Source organism: Meriones unguiculatus, chromosome 2, assembly GCF_030254825.1.
Source record: "Meriones unguiculatus strain TT.TT164.6M chromosome 2, Bangor_MerUng_6.1, whole genome shotgun sequence".
NCBI classification, from domain to species: domain Eukaryota; kingdom Metazoa; phylum Chordata; class Mammalia; order Rodentia; family Muridae; genus Meriones; species Meriones unguiculatus.
In genome coordinates, this window is record NC_083350.1 from 62,431,430 (window position 1) to 62,452,008 (window position 20,579).

General features: G+C 45.9%; 1 protein-coding gene across 8 annotated transcripts in view; it reads right to left on the reverse strand.

The window, feature by feature from the left end:
* The window catches only part of Fhod3 (formin homology 2 domain containing 3), a 410,673-nt gene that overhangs the window by 35,353 nt on the left and 354,741 nt on the right, over nt 1-20,579 (reverse strand). For all 8 annotated transcript variants that reach the window (XM_060377581.1, XM_060377579.1, XM_060377576.1 and 5 more), the window contains 2 exons: nt 12,686-12,964; nt 8,095-8,972 (listed from right to left, as the gene is read on the reverse strand). In XM_060377581.1, the coding sequence (XP_060233564.1) occupies nt 8,095-8,972; nt 12,686-12,964 (1,157 nt within the window). The remainder of the gene's footprint in view (nt 1-8,094; nt 8,973-12,685; nt 12,965-20,579) is intronic.

The window sequence follows — 20,579 nt, forward strand, 5'->3', positions numbered from 1 at the left end:
TAGATTTATTTCATGTGTATGAATAGTATGCCTACATGTATGTTTTTGTACCATGTACAAGCCTGGTGCCTGTGAAGTTTAAAAGACAGTGTCAGATCCTCTGGAACTGGAGTTACAGATGGTTGTGAGCCACCATGTGGGTGCTAGGAATTGAACTCAAGTCATCTGGAAGTACAACACATGGAATGATGGAACCATGTCTCCAGCCTGGCATGTGGTGTTTTATTATGGCCACCCTGGCAGATAAACACAGGATGTGAGGAGCTAAGCCAATGCTTGTCACCTCCAGCACTATGACACAAGTTGTCTCCATTTTCCCCCTCAGCCGCCAGGAAGTTATATGTAGGTGGCAGTGAAGGGAAGTGGGACGAGACTGGTCCAGCAAACCTCCACAACTGCTCGGGCTTCCCTTGATGCAAATGCATCTGGGAAGGTGGCTGTTTGGTGTAATGAAACACTTGTAGGATGGCAGAGATGAGGAAAGTAGGGTGGTTCTCTTGAAGACGCACCCAGTGATGGCGTGTGCTCACTAAGCAAGGACTCTAATGGCAGGGCAGCTGCCACTTGTTGAAAAGACCAGGTCAGCAAGAAAGGACTCTCCAACTATGCCCTCAAGAGTATCTGGAATCCTGCCAGGCCCAAGGGAGGAAGTCTGGAGGCAAGTCATTCTGCTCAGGCTAGGAGCTGTCAGGAGTGAGCTTAGATGAGGCGGTACCCTGAAGGTCCTCACAAGCCAGCAGGGGGGAGTGCCTCTGACCACACCCTGCAGGGAAGAGCCCTCCAATGGCTCCTCTGAAGCCAGGGGCAGATGAGCTACCTGGGGCTAACACTATGGCTGTGGGCTACCGAGGAGAAACAGACTGGTCCTACACACACTCCTAGGCTCTCCCAACTCTGCATGTGTGTGTACGTCTACTGTGTGCATGCCTGGTATCTTTGGAAGTCAGACAAGGGCACTGGATTCCCTGGAACTGGAGTTACGAATGCTTGTGAGCCACCATGTGAGTGCTGGGAAACGAATCCAGGTCCTCTGAAAGAACAAGTGCTCTTAACGACTGAGCCATCTTTCCAGCCACTAATAACTTTTTGCTAAGTACTAACAATCTCTTTCTGATTAGTTATGGAGCTTTGCGTACTATTCCCCCAGTCAGCTGGTACCCTGAGACAGCAGGGGTGAAAAAGCAGGGCAGCACACTGACACAGGAAAGGATCCTACAGCACAGCCCGGCTGGTCTGTCTCACTAAGACTGAAGTCTCTGGACCAAAGTCTGACACGACAGAGTGACAGCTAGCATGTAAGCAAAACAGGAAATAGAGTCAAACAAAGTCAAGACAACTGTAACAAGTAAACAAACAGCAGGCCTACAGAGGATCCACTGATGCCTTCCTCCTGAGGAAAAGGTCAAGGAGGAAGCAGGGACAGAGGCACAGGTGAGAAAGACCAGAGCGACACCTAGGGAGACCTTCTCTTCCTGACTGCCATACAGCATGTGTCTCCCTCTACTGACAGCAGTAGTCTCGAGATATCAGTGGACCGTGAGATCAAAACCTGAACATAGGCAGAAGTGGCCAAGGTAGCAGCTGAGCTTACAGTCTGTTTTGTTTGCTCTGCCTTTATTTCACAGACAGGGGAGTCTCATAACTCACTCAGTAGACCAGGTTGGCCCCCAACCCATGGTCCTTTTCTCTCAGGGTCCCGATGGCTGGGATAACAGACTTGCACTGCCACATTTGGGCACTGACAGTCTCTTTTCCAACTGGCTTCTTGTCTTTACAGGTTTAAGTACCGCCCATCTTCACTTTCCCATTTCCCAAGTAGCTTTTAAGGTGCCTAATTCTCAAATGACAACTTGTCTTGTAGTACTAAAAAGAACATGCCCTCTGGAGGGCCAGGGGCCCTCAAATGCCATTGGTCAGCTCTGGGCCACAGGAAAGATGGTTTCTGTCTCAGTTCTTTTACTAAAGGTTAAAGGCAGCCAACCTCTGCCCTCCTCTTCAGCAAGTTTCAAGAATGGCCAGGTGGGAGGAATGTTGAAACAAAGTATCTGCTCTCCAGGCTCCAGGCATAGAGTGCTTAACTGTGGGATGGCTGGACATAAAAGCAGGGCTATCTCTGTGCTGCATCTGCTTTTATGCAGTAGGCATTGCAGAACTCTGAGGGAAATAGCTGTAGGGCTGGGTTAGAACGTGCTACTTTTCCAAGCATGTCCAGAAGGGTTCAAGGAGAATGGGATTTGCTTATGTAAGAAGGGAGGGACCTTGAAATGGCTCCAGGCTGTTTTAGTTCCATGAAGCCTATTAAGCATTTTCTCCCTTGATAGACTATATAGCTCCTCCTAGCATCCCTACTCCAAGACAGTGTCTGAGACATGCCTCAGGCCTAGATGCCATTCAGGCTTTCTGTTCATTTGTTTTGCACTTGACCAAGAACACTGCAGGGAAAGCTTAAGGTGTCCAAACAGCCAAGATTGATGAAAGAGAATCAGAGGTTAAGGAACAGAGACCTCATAGTGAGAATGGGCAGGAAAGAAGCCAAGAGGGGTGAGGGTCCGGTGAAACGGGAAGACAGAGCTGAAGGTCTTTAAGACAGCACACAAGCACAAAAGCACTTCTGCAAAGTAGAGGAGGCAGCTGCTTGCGCAGAGACTGATGACTGCTGAGGCTTAGGGTGTGGGCCTTGACCGTTAACGGCAGCCCTAGAGTCAAATAGAGGCTGGCTATACTGAATAGGGATCCGCTCTCCAGAACCAGAAGCCGGAGTATCAGATGGCTTCCCAGAGGGTAAAAAGTGAGATAAGGTAATGAACATTTCTGGGGTAGCTAAACCATGCTTGGGTTTAGCTGAAAAGGGCACTTAGTGGAGGGACAGATGGCTAATGCTTTCAGGTCTAGAGATGTAGAAACTGGGTTTGAAAGTAGCTCAAACCATTACCCCCAAAACAAATGATTTTAGAACAGTTATGGAGGAAGTGAGGCCAAAGTGTGATCATGCCCAGATTTCAGCCAACATTCCTAGGGAAAGGCCCTTACTTTGCCTCTCAGTCATTCAGCTTTGGAAATTAGCAGGATGAAGATTCAGGCGACATGAGAAAAGCCAGAAAGCCACATTTAATCAGCACACAGTTTTCATTAAGCTTAAAGTTTGCTAAAATGCTGACACAACAAATCACCTCTTTGATTTTTTTTTTTCCTCCTTGTTGAGAGAAATCACAGCCTTGCATACAGCAGGCAAGCACTGTTCTTACTACTGAGCTATGTTTTGGGCTAACTCTTGAAATTTTTTAAGAGTCATTTTATTAGGAAGAGAGGATCAAAAATGTTTAAGAAGTGAACATTGAAAACCCTGAACTTGTCACCCCTGAGGAAACTGTGATTGAAAATAGAAACCCGTCTTAGGATATGCTGTATTTGGAGAACTCCCTGAGTCTTGGAGAATGCTGCTGAGTCTGAGAGTGCTTCCATGAAAGGCAACTGGCCTGTGCATGAGGCTCTTGGCAGCAAATGCCAGAGACCCTGGGTCTAGGTCTGGTTCAGCGTGGCCATTCTAGAAATGGTAAATCATGCCTCCGGACTCCCTGCTCACCCGCCAAGAATGACACCACAGGATATTTTCAAAACTCTCCCTTGACAGTTACAAGGTTACAAGTTGCAATGATGCAGATGTTGCAAGGATGAGAAAGCTGGAATATTTCTAGTCTTTCCCTAAGAGTCATAAAGAAGTACACAGCAAAGCTTTCCAACAAAAACAAACAAACAAATAAACAAACAAACAAATAAAAAAGCCAAGTCTACATAAAGGCAAAACACTCTTCAGTTAAGAATAAAATGTTTAGTTGGCATGGTGGTGCATGCCTTTAATCCCAGTACTCAGGAGGCTGCGCCAGGGTAATTAAATAGTTGAAGGCCAGTTAGAGCTCAGAATAAGACTTTGTCTTTAAAAAATGGGTAGAGGAGGGAATGAAATTTAAAAAAAAAAAAAAAGTCTTTCAATTTCAGAACAGGCTTGCCTTACTGTTAAGGGGAAGGAGTATTGATTTCCTGTGTTTTTGAGCCTCTGATAGCTGAGACTAACGGACATTGGGCATCCTATGTTTTCCTACGACCATAAGCAGAGGACTTAGTAAGACTCAGTTACTAACACAGGAATAAAAAGTTGTCCTTCTAATCTTGAGGTAGAATTTGGGTTTTCTGGAGTTGTAAAGGGTATAACACACTTCCCTGTATCCCAGATATGAATATAAAGTGTAGGCGCCTTTGTCTGTTCCCCAGAGGAGAGGCCAGACCAGGGTGTCACTGTGAGGACGGTGGTTGAGAGGCTATGGCCATGTGTCATGTTAAAGACAGGACTGAAAAGCTCCGGATCCACTCCACAACCACCCAGATATTTAAAAATCACCCAGGCTAGGCTGTGCAGACTTGTAATCCTGACACAGAGAGAAACAGACAGGAATGTGGACTGCAAAGTTGAAGCTTGCCTGGTCTATACTATAAATTCCAGGCCTGCTAAGTCTCACCCAGGTTGAGACTTCTGTCCTGGCCAATTAAATCATCACCTCTAAGGTTCTTTAAAAAGCCTCTATTAGTGGTTTTTGATGTACTAAGACATGCCAGGGTAAACAGAATGGGGTAGTTTAAATGAGACCACAGGCTTTTGAATACTTGGTTCATACTTAGTGGTGCTGTTTGGGTAAGTTGAGGAAGTGTGGCCTTGCCAGAGGAGGCATGTAACTGGGAGCTAGCCATTCCTAGTTTGCTCTCTGCTTTGTGCTTACACTTCAAGATGTGAGCCCTCAGCTTCCCCTTCCTACTGCCATACCTTTGCTCTGCCATCATGGACTCTGACCCTCTCTGCGACTGTAAGCCCAAATAAAATCTTTCTTGTATAACCTCTATTGATCATGGTGTTTTGTTACAGCAATGGAAAAATAGTTAAACATTAGTTTATACAGAGCTAAACAAATTTCTGCAGATCCATCTGGAGACCCACCCCTAAATAAACCCAAGGAACCATGGTGTCTTCAAAAGCAAAACCAGGTCCTCTCCTAACCATTCTCCTGCTTCCTTCACACTTGCCTTGGTCTGGTGGTTAACTGAGGTATGAAGAAGGTGCCCTTTGAGAGTAGAGGGTTTTCCAGGCCCTGGTTGGACACAATCAATTGGGAAGGCCATTTCACAAGGCTCCTTCTGTCCAGCCCAGACGTTCTGGGGACTCTCTGCCCTAAAGTAGTTCTCTGGAATCACTTGAACATATATCACTACACCTCGGAGCAGCAGCAGAACTACAGCCTTAAAGGCTTGACCCAGGGTTTCTGTCTCCAAACAACACAACGAGCAGGGTCCTGTAAAAAGCTACACACACACTTGCTGCCAAGTCAGGAAAGTGGGTTCTGTTTCACAAACTATTTTTGAAAGGAAACCAGAAAGGAAAGGCATCTTTTTGTTCTTCTCATGTTCACAAGTGGTGCCCCCAGCACCAGCTCTCGCGCATGAATCTTCGGGTGGGCATGACTGCATAATCACAGCCGTGCCCTATTACTTTGGTCTGGTGCTGGTTTTCCAATAGAAAGGACAACCAGTTCCCTTTGTTTCGTGCTGTTTTGCGAAGCTGATTTCATTTTTTTGTTGTAGTAGACTATTGTGTTTAAATGAAAAATTTCTCGTGAGCCAGAGTTCAGAAGTGCCTGTTTACAGCTGGACTGTATGAAAATCACGGTCGCTGATCAAAACCAGACATGGAATTGGTTTTATCTGAACTGGTAACGTATACAAAAAGGATCCACCTCTCCAGTGTGGTGCTTTAATATTAAGTTGCATTCTCACTTTTTGTAACATTTTGCAAATTAGCTCCTGCTCATATTTTCTTAAAACAAACAAACAAACAAACAAAAAAAAAAAACGACAACAACAACAACAAAAACCCTCCAAGGTATATGCTCCTAAGATTCATTGCAGAACATTCTGGGAACAATTTAATAAATGTTTCACTTTAGTTTTGTCCCTCTGTCTCCCTAGGGGTTTAGTTATAGGACCACCAGAGAGTACAATAATTCTCAAATGCCTTACATAAAATGGATTTTTATATATTTTGTATATCACCCTTGAAATCCTCTAGAGAAATAATCTCTGGATTATTACTATTACCTAGCAAAATAAAAATGCCATGTACTAGCTGCTGCATTGTTTTAGAAATGAGGACAAGGAAACATTCTCTAAATGTTCAGCACAGATACACACTTTTTAAAAAATGGTTCCACTGATAGGGGAGGACCTCTTCCACTTCCATCTGACCCTAGCTTATCAGGTCTCATCAGGACTGGCTGCACTGTCCTCCTCTGTGGCCCCTCTTGGGGAGGGGCATGGGAGGAGATGAAGGAGGGAATGAGGGAGGGGGCTACAGCTGGGATACAAAGTGAATATAAAAAAATGATTTCATCTGCAGTTTGTTGAAATCTTAAGATGCTGAACCCACCAATGTGTATTACTGACTATTCCTTTATGTTCCAGCTTTACCAATCCTAGGCACACATTCATCCATTAGCAAGGCCTTGTGGTATTTTGAGAGGTGATCACTTACTCCAGGTAAGAATAGAGCTCTGGGCTACTGAGAGGACAGAGCCAACAGCTTATCACTAACCAGGTCAGCCATAGTGAAACCAAGAGAAAGAGGGAGATGGGTGAAGTGACCCATGGGTGACGTCTTCTCACAGAAACTTAATCTTAACATAAAGGAAGTTAAACACGCCTTCACTACTGACCTGCCGCCCTTTCCATTCTCAGTCCTGAGGCCACAAGCAGCCTCCCCTAGCAACTTCCAGGGGATGAGCCACTGCAGGATGCCAGCAGCACAGTCAGCCAAGTGAGTGCATGAAGGAGGGAGGTAGCAGGGGGAGGGGGCCAATTGAGTCAGTGGCCTTTCAGAATCTCGCAACAGCTACGGTACCTCCTTAGAAAAACAAAAACATGTCCTGAGGATGCTACACATTGTTTTGTCTTCAGAATTGGTACCTGACTCTTAATCTGGAAACCCAGCTCAGGCAACTTTATACTCAGCTCAATTGATGAGGAATAGCTGAATCAACCTGGGGATAGAACTGAGTCACAGTCATAAGCTCTTGTATGCCTCTTCCACCTGTAGCCCAGGATAGCTATGAATCTGACCCAACACAAAAATAAAAAACTTACTTAACATGTTAAAGATTGTTGCAGTTGCTTCTGTGACTCAGGCGTACAGTTCTCAGGCATGAGCTTTATAAATTATGTCACGACACACTCTCTAACAGTTGGGCACTCTTGTCTGCATCAGACTTTACAAAGCACTTTCTCATACCCCAAATTAAAAAGAGAGAGAGAGAGAGAGAGAGAGAGAGTCTAGCCTTTTTTTTAAAAAAAAATCTATTATATCCTGAAACATACATTTAATGGGTTGAGATATAAAATGGAGGCATTTTTAAAGCTCTTACTCATGGGAAATATAATCTGTTATGCAATTTCTCTACCAGAATTTGCTGAGCATGGTGTTATGTCCAGTCATTTTATAGTGTCTCCCATGCATGACTGTATATAACATCTGTGTTAACAATACTGCAACAGTGGTGCCTGCGGGTTCTCATACATTCAAGAGAAAAAAGAAACCTAAGCACGTATATAATCTTCTAGGGGTGCAAATATGTCGCTACCAAATAGACAGTTTTAGTATGTCAGCTCTCGGAGGATTATCCAAAGAGACTGAATTATTGCCCCTGCAGAAGCACTGAGTTGCTACAGCTAAGTTCAAAGCACTACTGAGGTCTCTAACTCAGTGCACCTGGTAAGTGAGCAAGTTCGGTTCCTTTGTACAGCTCTACCATTGCTCCTGGGCTACACGGCCACCCAGAATTAGCCTTTTGCTTGTCTTTACTGTGTAATCCGGTGTGCTACTCTGCATTTTGACACAGCATTGATCCAAGGAATATTATCTGAAAAGTTAGACTCTCTAAGCCCCATAGACTGCTTACTGAAAAGCCAAAGCAACACAAGACAGGATGTTTCACCAAGAATTAACCTCTCCAGCTCTTCTCCTCTGCTAATAAAGAAACATGCCAGGGCCCAGCCTACCTTGGTGACAGACAGCTCCTTAGACTTGGACTCAAACAGGTGCTCTAGTCTGGAAGTATCCACCTTAATGGGCTCCAGTTTTGACCACAGGAATTCCCTGCATCGGCGATTGTTCTTACTTGGCCACTCAAAGGGCCGCACTTCATTCCAGAACAGTCGGATAGTCTTCTTTTTCTTGGTGAACGCTGGCTGACCCCTGGGTACCTGGGACCACCCTAAGCTCTGAGGACTGTTGAACACAGGAGAAGCCAATAAATTACCGGGGGCTGGTGGGGGAGGCACGCTGTCCAACAGGGGTGGAGGGGGTGGGGGTGGCAAACCCAGGAAGGTGGGAGGGGGTGGTGGGGGTGGCCCCGGGGCTTCCCGGTGGCCAAGATCCACATCCAGAACATCAATATCATCCTCCTCCCCTAGGTCGGTGAAATCCATGTCTTGGATTCTGAGCTCCCTAGGATTGGCCATGAGTTGGTCCCAGATGTAATCAGACTCAGTCTTCAGCTGTGCAGGTGTTGTATCTGAGACCTTGTCGTGAGACTCTGCATCCGGAGAGACGGAGCCCCTCCCCAGTTCCCCACTGTTGAATTTCTCAGCAAATGCCTTCACACTGCCCCTGTTGTCCAAACAGCCAATGTCCACCCTCTTGATGCTCTCCTCTGGGGCCTGCGAGTTGGCCTGCAGAGTGGATATCCTAGTGGCGAGGCTGGCCACTGCCTCCACCTCCTGCACAGACCTCCCAGGCTCGCCATCACCTTTCTCCTCGTCATCTGTGGACTTTCTGTTATGGGCATACAGCATGTCCAGCATGAACCTTTTGCTGGTAAGAATGTCACCACACTGTCCATTTACACCCACATCCTGAAGGCTGGTGGACCACAAACCTGAAAGGACATGTGAAGGAAGAGATAAGAAAATTGCATAGGACCTTCATTTCACAAGAAAACCAGTTACGCATGAAAACAGGTGGACACACAGGAGCAACTCCAAAGAAAACACTAAGATAAGGAAATCAAAGCATAAAAAGACAGCTGGTGACTCGGTCCAGCTCCCCAGACTCTTTCCCCCCTGCACTAACATCTTCCCTTCCCTTCTTCTATGGCAGGTGGTCAAAATCTATCCCTTCATATATATAGCTAAAGGATATCTGTCCTAGCTAGATGAGGGAAGGTAGGAAGGTCCCCCTGGTCCAGGGCAAGTGCTAGAAGGACATCTCTGCCCTGACTCTAAGCCATCAGTTCACAACAATGGTCTCATCTCCAGGGGACTTAGTGCTACCTAAAAGTCTCCTCTCCTTTTCAGAAATGACTCCCCATGTCCCCTCTTTCCTTTTACTTGCCTGCACAGCTCATCCTCTGAGTTGTCTTGCGCCTGCAGTATACCAGTTTAATAGATGAGGTTGAAGAGGTCTGCCATTCAACCTCTAGCCTCCCAGCTGCATGAGAACTCACAGCCTTTCTCCTGTGACTATCACTGTTCCTAAGTAGGACTGTATTAGGAAACCACTGGATGATTCTCTGCACTGCTTCTTTCTTTCATAGACCTCTCCCTAGTGCTTTCCTGCCCCTCCTCCTATGACCTTTCAGCCCCTCCCATTCCTAGGGCTTTCCTTTATCACTGAAATACATGCACTTTTTCTCCCATCGTAAAGCCTCTCTTGATTCCTTTTACATCTCCATCTCACTCTCAACTTCTGATCCTTTCCTTTAAGATAGCACTGCTTCTAAAAGCTGTTTCACTCACTGTTCCAGTTTTCCCCCTTGATCTCCCTAGGACCCATAGAAATGCAGCTTGTGCTGGTTCATTCCTTTGCAACTGCTTCTTTCCAGGTGCCCAGTGGGATTCACAGTGTCCCAGCCTTCCATTCTGGACTTAACACTCACCTGGTTTGTCTCCCTCTTTCTGTTTGCCTTTTCATCCTTCTTGGCTTCTTCCTCACCTTTGACCTTTAACCATCCTCAGACCTCATCTCTCACTCTCTCAGTCTAGTCTCAGTGCTTTAAAAACCATTCATAAATGGGTCTGAAGCCCCGCCCTTCCCAAGCTGCTTTTGGAGTGGCTTGCTCTCTCTCTCCACCCTACTACTACTTCCAATCCTTGGCACCTGCTTTGCGACCCTCTACATACAGTACAGCAAGGCATCCTGCCAACGAACCTTCACACCGTAGCCAGAACCTAACCACTTTTCTCATGTTCCACTCTTGCTCTATCCCAGCTCAGGCCAGCACAGCTCTCTTTGTAAACAGGGACTGGGCCTTGATAGCAGATAAGAAGGTCTTTCCCAAGCAGTAGTCTCGTTCTTTCTCAATTGTTTGGGAAATGCTGGCTTTTCTTATTATGACAACAGGGTCAAGAACAGAGGGTTGTTTTTTAAATGTTGGTTTTCTTGCCTATTTCTTTACTCATTTAATTCTTGTGTGCATTGTTTAGTGTCCCCCTTGGCCTTGGTAACTTCCTTTGCACTGTAGTCTACTTTATTTGATATAAATATAAGCCACTTATAATTATTATTTGCATATAGCTTCTTAACTTTTCTTTTCCTCTGTCAGCATTCTTGAAAAGTGTTACTCAATAATATTTTTGTACACATTTTGTCCCATATTGCTAAGTTTGGGTATTTTCTGGCTTGTGTTGATCTTTTGCTTATATATTATGGTTTCTGATTTTGTGTTTTTGTAGGGTTGTAGCATCATATCAGAATGGGTATACACTTAGATCCCACTTGCTCTTTGTGAAAAACTAACAGTAGGTTCCTGAGAGCTCAGAGGCTCCATGTTTGCAAAGTTGTCCTTTTTTGGAAGAGTGTGCGCACTCAGATCCAAGAAAGTTCTGTTCCCTGTTTTAGTTTTTCTAATCCAACTTTTTGATACATTGAGCCAAAAAAGGATGAGTAACACTCATGACGCTATTCATATGCACAAAAATCAGGTAGGACAAAAGTCACTAAGAACTTACCTTCTACTCATAATTCTGTAAAATTTGAGTAATAACATCTAGAATTTGAAAATAACTATAATATTAATTTGAGGAAACTAAATAGTATTTTTTAGCACATATGTATTTAAACAGATACAAGATTTTTTTAGTTCTATAATTTCTGATTATAAATTTTGATTCCTTTCTTGTTATATCCTAGTGATAAGCAATATTCAAAATCAAATTCAGTAGTATGTATGTTATAACTAGGAAAAACATAAGCAATAACTATTTTAGAGTAAGCCACTGACAGATCTGTTGGGAGAAGGAATAATGTCATCCATTTGCTCACTCATTAACTCTTCTGGGCTACAAGATTGAGACTGTATTCTCAATCTTGTAACTTAACAAGAATAAACCCTGCCTGACTCATGGCAAGGAATGCCAAGGGGAGCATGGACGTGAGTGTGTCCTCTGGTATGTGGCTTGATGGTGGCTAGAGCATAGTCCAAGCCTCCACTGATAAGGAATGCTGCATTTTACCACCTTGATGGCTTACAAGTCATGGATGGGAAAACCAAACCCAGTGTCATCACAGGAGGTATGACTAACCCTGTGAGTCAAGTCTCCAAAGACACAATGAGGTCCTTAGGGGCCAGGTATATAACCTAGCATTCCGCTTGATCCCTAACTGTAAAGTTCTCAGTCATGAGTGAACTGGATGGATTCTAGGGGTAATACTGAAAAGATGAAGAATTTCCAGAGGAAAAAACACATAGGTGACATTTAAGAATGGGCCTAACTATGCATGGAGATAACCTAGGACCCCTTCACAGATGGAGCCCATGGCAGTTCAGTATCCAAGTGGGTTCCATTGTAATAAGAACAGGGACTGTCTCTGACATGAACTGATTGACCTGCTCTTTAATTACCTCCCCCTGAGGGGGAAGCAGCATTACCAGGCCACAGAAGAAGACGACGCAGCCTCTCCTGATGAGACCTAATTTACTAGGATTAGAAGGAAGGAAAAGAAGACAGGAAGACCTCCCCTATCAGTGGACTTGGGGAGGGACATGCATGCAGAGGGTGGAGGAAGGGAGGGATTGGGACGGGAGGAGGGAGGGAACCACGGTGGGGATACAAAGTGAATAAAGAAAAAAAAAGAAAAAAAAAAGAGTGGGCCTAAGTACAATGTGCAAAACTACCTAAAGTCTGTCTGCACTGGTCCAGTATGTCAAATTTGCCTTCATGCACTATGAGCCATGCTGTTTTACAAGTACTCATTCAGTTTCTGGCCATTCTGGTTTTACATACTAAATTTCAAACTAATCTTCTATGGGAATAGATAACAACATGACATGTCTCTAGACTTCAATGAGAACTGGGAAAGGGCCAAATTTGGTATTATCAACATTGAAACAAACAAGCAAACATAAAAGGAAACTAGTAGTTTTTTTCCATAGCTCATTCCTATCATCTGGACTCTCTCCACAGCCTATGGGAGTGAGAGATCCTGCAGCACGGAAGGAGGACACAGAGCCTGTGTTCTCGTGAGACGCTGCTGGCTGTCAGTGTGGGGACAGAGGACACAGCTCTGTTCCCACAGGTCACCTTGAAGGGTAGCCTTGGCCAGGCTCTGGCACAGCAGGGCCTTGATACACGGAGGAGGGGTTTCATTTACCAGTCGCCCTGTCCTCAGACAGCTTGTCCTCCTTCTCTTCTCTCTCCAAGGTGCTGCTGGAGGATGAGATGCTGGAGGCAGAGCAGTTGTCCCTCTCGTTCACCTCCTCGTTTTGCCTCTCTTTTTCACTCAGTGAGGCTCTTTCTTCAGGCTCTAGCTCTAGGACTGGCTCTTCTTGGCTCTCCACTCCTCTGTGGGCAGACGCTACATCCAGGTTGGCTTCATCAGCACCCTGCCCAGCATCCGCCTCCAGCTCAGGCTCGTCTTCCTTACTGTTTACTAATGAGGACAAGAGTAGAGATTATATTGATAACACAGTTCTTTGGGGGACAGGGGTCACACAAGAATTGGGTTTGATTCCTCTGGGTGAAGTCTAAAAGTAGCCCCAAGATAGCTGACTCGTGGTTATTGAACTGTCTGCTGCTATGAACAAGACTGTGTGGGTGAGTGAATGTTAAAATGTGGAGATGAGCCAGGCATGCCAGCTTGAGTAAGGTGAGCCTCTGAAACTGGAGATGTCCAAACAGCAATACAAAAGGATATCAGAGGCCTTAGAAACCTGAGGATCCCACATGTACCACTGGCATTCCAGATGGAAAGGGCCAGGTGGCAGGAACATAGGTCACCTCTGGAAGCTTGCAGTGCACTCTGGCTGGCAGCCAGTAACGAACTGGGACCTGATCTACAAGTGCAAGGTTACACTGAGTGAGCCTGAAGGAGGCATCATCTCAGGTCTCCTGATCAGGGCCCAGCTAGCCACAGGAACCCAGCTGAGCTGTGCTAGGAAGCTGCAAGAAAATATGCAGGTTCTATTCTCAGTAGAGATGTGTTGAGTCATTCCTTTTGCAGCAGCATGGAATGAATGCAAGGCCAATCAAACAGTAAATCAAACTGACTGTCAAGCTGCAGCCTCACGTTTTCTGGCATTTGGAGGCTAGCCCAGAGAGACCAGTACCCCAGGATTGGCTTCTCGGATACTGCTTACCCAAATGTGAAGTTAGCCCATTAGGGAATCGCTTGGCGTCTCACTCTTAAAAAGCCTGTGCCTACTCTTGTTCATACAGTTGTCCTTTTCATAAGCATCTTTCCTTCTTCTCCCTTCAAGCCTATGCTTAAGTCTATAACCCTCCTTCTTAATAAACTCCAACTCTGCTTCATTAAAAAAATATTTTTTAAAGAATTGGGCTGAAAAGATGGCTTGATGGGTTAGACGTGCTTGCTCTGGATTCAATTCCCACTGCCCACATGGTGGCTCACACCATTCGTAAACGCAGTTTCAGGATATCCAAGAGGCATGCATGTGGTGCGCATATATATGTGCAGGCTAAACATTCACATACACGAAGTTAAACATTAAAAATAAGTGCTGGGTATGACGGCTTATGCCTGTAATCCTAGCACTTCGGAAGTGAAGGCAAGAGGATCAGTGAGTATCGGTGATTAGCTATACACTGAGCTCCACATCAGCCTGGGCTACACGGTGGGATTCTGTTTAAAAACAAAAACAAACAAACAAACAAACAAAAAAACGTAAATGAAAGAACCACTCAGGCCAGCGTCCTACGTGTAAGCCAATGAGGACTAAAAACGTGGGGTAAGTGGCAAGGTAAAATGCTCACGTTCCCAGCCATGTGCTGCTCCAGGGTACAGGAAAATGGCTCATGCCTGGTTTGCTAAGCAAAGTTCTCAGCTGTGAACTTTGGACGAGTAACAAAATGACTGATAATACAAAGCCCTCCAGCCAAATGACATCTGGATAAACCAGATGAAGCAGGGTCACTCCTGACAGCCATTTCTCTGGGCTGGACAAGGATACAGTGCTAGAATTCTGCCTAGGGAATGTGTGCACACATGCGCGCACGCACACACACACACACACACACACACACACACACACACCTACTCAAGTTGATGAAGGCATTCAGGCAGGAACTGGAAGAAACCTATCCAGATCCCACAGGAACAAGTGGACCAGGCATCTCTCTCTCTCTCTCTCTCTCTCTCTCTCTCTCTCTCTCTCTCTCTCTCTCTGTCTGTCTTTCTCCCCACCCCTCGCATACTGCCTTTGGGCCAGGGGTTGGGGGGTGGTGGAGAGCTGGCCACAGGGTATGCAGGGCTGGCCTCTCAGCCTGCCTGTGAGCCAAGCACTGCCTTTACCACAAGGAGGAAAACAGCTCTCACTGGGCAGAGGCCCAACCATCATCAGTTTCTTAGCAAGTCATTCTGCCAGGAGTGACTGGGGACAGCTCCCCATCCCCATCCCCTGTGTTCTTCTGAGAATGGAGCAGGGAGGTGGGTAGAAAGATGAAGGAAGGAAAGGGTGGAGGGAGGATAGAAAGGGAAGAGTGGTAGCCATTTCTTATTCTGGGTACTTTCTAGCCTCCGGAGAACACACCCTGTGTGGACCCCATAGTGCCATCAGGCAGGAATTGAGGGTGGAATAGTGTGTACCATTCTCTTGCCTGGCTGAGGCCCTGTCATGCAGTCATCCCTGGGGTCTCTAACCTAGCATAGGAGCCTGCTTCTGAGCCCAGAGACTGTCCCCAGACAACGATGTCAGAGCTGATAGCAACAGAAGGAAGCAAAAATCCACAGTCCTTTGAGTTCATATGCCAGAACAGACATGCCATGCACATTCCCTCAAAAGCAAAACCATGGCTCGTGGGAAAAGACTGAGTACAGACTTGGGAGAAGTCCTTTTGGGTGTGGAAGGATCTCCATGTTAATTTCTTTTTCATTTGATGATACAGACTTTAGCAGAGAGAGACAAACCTCTGTGTGCTTTACAAGCCTGGCGAAAGTGGAATATGAGCAATAGTGGTATCATGATGGGGCTGACAGAAAGCATATGTGTCCATGCACACTGACTTCAGAATAGCCACATCAAAACAAAAATGTGTTTGCAACAGCCTAGCATGTGGCATGCACTTGGGCATTCATGGCAAGCATGTGGGGGACCTGGACAAGGGTGTCTTCCAGTGGCTCTGTCCCTAGCAGGGTGAGCCAGGACAACTCACCAGCCCCTGGAGACTCAGCAAAAGAAGAGGGAATCTGCATGGCTGCTGGCTGCCTGGCTGCCATTGATGTGGACAACCTGTGCTGTGTCATCCCATTTAACCCACAGGACTCAGACAGCAACTGAGCCCCCGGTTGGCCAAAAGTTGTCTGGACAGATGTATTAATAGATGTGCTGGCTCTAGATGAGCCACACACTCTTGGAAAGATACAACACCATGTCACCACAATATGCCAGCATCTAACTGCATGGAGCCTGGCCTATTAATATGTGATTCCAAATACTGGCCGTGGGGTGTGATGATTCTACCATGATCTGTATGGAAGTAGTTATTTTCAAAGTCACCTTCTGCCTGGCACACATGACTCAGTGTCCATAGGGTCTGACTATAAAACTGTGGCACGTGGGGACATCCTGATTAATTTATGGGCATATTAAGTATTGGTCATATCCATCCAGGTGAAGCAAAGCAAGCAAAGGATTAAGAATAAGGGCAGCAAGGCTGGGGAGTTGGCTCAGGCATTAAGAGCTCTGGCTGCTCTTCTAGAGGTCCCGAGTTCAATTCCCAGCAAACATACGGTGACTCATAACCATCTATGATGGGATTTGATGCCATCTTCTGTCATGCAGGCAGACATGCAGATAGAGCACTCATACATATATATAAGTAATTAATTAAAAAGAATTGAAGCAGAAAACAGGAATAGAAGCATGTTCCTGTGGGCATGTAATAAACCCACAGTGATGCCCAGCCTCATCACCCCTCTGCCTTTGGAAGCTTATCTCCCAGTAAGGACCCAGGATACAAAGCCCTGTCTGCAAGGGTCAGGCTCATGTGTGGACAGGAACCTACAAGAGGTCACTGGGCAGGCAAACCTGGAGGGAGCAGCAGGCTCATGGTAGAACCTTCTCTAGCCATCTTAAAGACAGCCACAGCTGGGACAAAAGTTCCTTAAGAGCCACATTTTCTCTTCTTTCACCTGAGAGTCCCCATCTGGTCCAAGAAGCAGTGTTGCCTCACAAAGTTCCTGTCACTCCTGGTCAAGCTATAGGAGGCACCTGCCACAACCCAGAGAAACCATAACAAATTCTGCAATGTTCTTTCTTCCCTTTCTTATTCTCTCTAATTGGGATTTCTCCTATCAACACCTCCGAACACACAGACATTCTTTGGGGTTACTCTTTCTATGAAGGGTCTCTACCCCAGAGACTTGTGAAACAGAGGAGGCATGGAAGTCTGTAGTCTACAAGAAGCAAAAAAGTTTTCATCAGCACCTGGGGTGAAAACGGTGTTTTTACCACCCAGCTCCTACTAGTACTGGTAGATAACAAGCATTTCTCTAGTCCAACAGTGGTGTCAGTTATGACATCAGCACTGATGCCCAAGCAGCTGCACTATGACACCAATTTTATCTGTGCAGGGCCAGAGAGAAAGAGATCCTAAAATCCTTCATGATAAGTCACATGAGTCCTCCTATCCCATGGGCACAGCACAATGCCAGCCATGTAGCTCCTGCTATACAATATCAAACATCTACCAACGTGATGCATGTATTGATATCAACAGCATGATGCTCTGGGAAGGGGGTGCCTGGGGAAGGGGTAGCAAGGTGCTTTCATGGGGATCTATAAGTCCCTGTGCCAAAAAGGACTTGAGAGAGGGGGCTGACTCAGATAGTAAAGTTCTTGCTGCACAAACATGAGAATCTGAGTTTATACCTTCAGCACCCACATAAAAAGCCAGGCATACCATTGCACATTGGTTAGCCAGCGCTGGGAAAACAAGAGATGGATAGATCTCTACAACTATCTGGCTAGTCAGCTTAGCCAAATCAGCAAGCTCCAGGTTCCATGAGAGGGTCTATCTCAAAACATAAGGCAGAGAAAACTTGCAAATATGCACATGCACACGCGCACACTCATACACGTACACAAGTCCAGAACATCACAGTGGGACATTATGCCAAGGTGGCTGGGCAGAAGAGGTAGGGTGTTACCTCTTTAGCATGTATCCATCAGGACCCCACTCTGACCCTGGCACTGCTCTTAATAAAGCAGGCATCCAGGGCAGAGACTCCAGGGCTCATGCACTTGCCATCACATCCTGGCTGGAAGGGGGACATGCAGTCTATATCTGAAAATATGTGCATGTATGTGTGTGGGTGGGTGGGGCTGCTGAAAGAAGTCCTAGGAAGCCTCACTCTCTCCAGCAGAAGCCATAGGCAGGAGTGAAAGGAAAACATAGCAGGGAGGGGCCGTAGACATTCAAGGAGTCCATAGCTGAATGTGTCTTGCTGGATCACAGCCCAAGGGAGCAGATGGACACAGCTCAGCATCTCCAGGACACACTTAGGAAAGAGTAAAAAATACGTTTAGCCAGAAGCATGCTGACCAGATTCTGAGGGTTGAAAACAGATTTCAAGGTGGCTATAAGGGGATATAAGAGGGGGAAACCTTAAACTGAAAGGATGGGATGATGTATCATTTATGCAAAGTGAAGAAATAACAGGAAAGAGGGGTCCGTGGTACCACAAGGCCATTGGACATCACGCAAGAGATCTCTCCCTTTAGTTTTATTTACTACTGGTGTCTTTCTGTGTGCATGTGCATGCATGTCACAGAGAGTACGGAGGTCTGAGGACAACTTTGTGGAGTCATTTCTCTCCTTCTACCTTTATACATGGATCCCAGGAATCAAACTCAGGTCATCAGGTTTGTGCAGCTGGCTTCTCTACCCACAGACCCATATCAGTGACCTTCAAAGGATCTGTTTGCACCAGAGAAATAAATATTACAGGGGTAAGGGAGGTTAGGGATTCCATGGACATGAGAAACCAGAAAATGAAGGGAGCACTTTGTTCCTGGTCTCATAGATACAAAGACTATGACATCATGTACATCACAGCAATGGAGAAGGAAAAAGGAAGGAACGACCCCAGCATGGCCACTGGCTCCTCCTGCATTCTAAAGGCAGAGAGGAGACAGTTCCCCAAAAAACTCAACACCACTTCCTCAATGGGTCCCCAATAACTCAGCAGCATGTTGGGCCACACTTGGCCTAGAGTGAAGAAAAAGTGAAAGTTAACCTGTATTAAGCATTCTTCCCACCTACAGGTTATGCTAGGAAGCATATGAATGTCACCTCAATTAGTTGTTCCATCCATACTATAAAGATGCATGTCCTGACAGAAGGGGTGATAAAGTATCTTTAGAGGGGGCAATCAAATCACCCAAGACTACACAGTGAGCTGAATACAGGAACACCCACCTTTGTGAGACTGCCCCCCTCAACCTCACTAGGAGATGTATACCAATTCCCCATGTACCTGACTGGCTGGCATAGGTTGCCAGGACCCTTTCAGTCCTGTCGTTTCTACCCTTGCTTACAGCTTTTACTTAGCACCAATGGCTCACCACAGCCCTTCATGCCTAGCAGTGGGACCATTTCCTACTTTCTCTTGATGCATCCTTAGGGTGTTTGACCACCTCTGATGGCTCCTGGACCTCCCCACACCTCTATAAGCAGCCTACACGTCTCTCCTGAGTCTAGACCACTTGGTCTTCCTACAGGACCTCACTGACAAGCAGAGCACACCACAACAGTGTGGGGCCTCTAACCGAGACACACCTGCCCGAATGACCTGTTACACAAAGGTTCCACCGTGTGGAAAGAGACTGAACCACAAAGACAAAATATGTAATATTTCCAAACACACTCAGCAGCGTGCGGTGGACACAGATGTGTCAGTGGCTGCTTCCATCAATGTCCCCAATAGTGGAATCCAATGTCCACTTATAACATCTAGATTCAATCAATCTCTGGGTGGCTTCAATCAGTTTCAGTCTGTGGTGGTGTCTCGATGTCTCTGCCAGAACTTGGCTTTCAGGCAGGTCTTATGAAACCATGGGCTGGGCCAGCCAGTTCTATAATAGCTGCTTAAACAGTGCACATTCCAGGGACCTCCCCAGTTCAGAGCTAATAGCTAACACCATCGACTTGAGACTTGAGGTTTAATCGCATAAATCTGAGAAAGGTCCCAGGAGAAAAGACTCACAACTTTGAAAATTCTTAAGACTTTGCCTTTGGTGTTGGGCCAGCTCTCGCTGAGCTGCTCACGAAGATTTATCTAAAGCAGGCTTTCTCTGCCCCAGTACTGTGGGCATTTAGGGCCAAACAATTCCTTGTCAAGGGAAGTAGTCCTGTGTGTTATAGGATTTGTAGCCCTCTGGCTTCCTCTCACTAGAGAGCCTTAAGTCTACCTATACCCTCCCCCCCACAATGCCAAAAAAAAAAAAAAAAAAGATGTCCATAGACACTGCTAAATGCCTCCCAAAGTATAAAATCACCCCCAAATGGACTCTCTGCTCACAGGGATGCTTTCATTAGTTGAGTACAAACTTAGCTATGCAAGATTCACAAACGTAGCATGTTTCAGGGGTGGAGCAAAGGTTTAGCAGTCAACCGCACTAGGCTGGGTTTATTTATTTATTTATTTATTTATTTATTTATTTATTTTTGGACTTAGGTTTTGTTCATAGCACCCACACGGTGGTTCAAAACCTTCTGTAACTCCAGTTCCAGGGAATCCAACGTTCTTTTCTGGCTTCTGTGTACACTTACAGGCATACAGTGCACATAAACTAATGTAAGAACAGAGACATGTATGCATTCTAAAAAGTAACATTTAGCTCCAACCATCAAGATTTTCTCACTTAGAAACAGGGGAACTCAACATGAAGTTCTGGCTTTGCACTCATAGGCTGTGCTGTCCCCGCATCTAATCTCTGACTCTCTCAGATCACATTCACTTCTATGGATTAGTCATACTCCAAATAGCACATTGGCAACTGATGCATGACACTTGCACACTGGAGGTC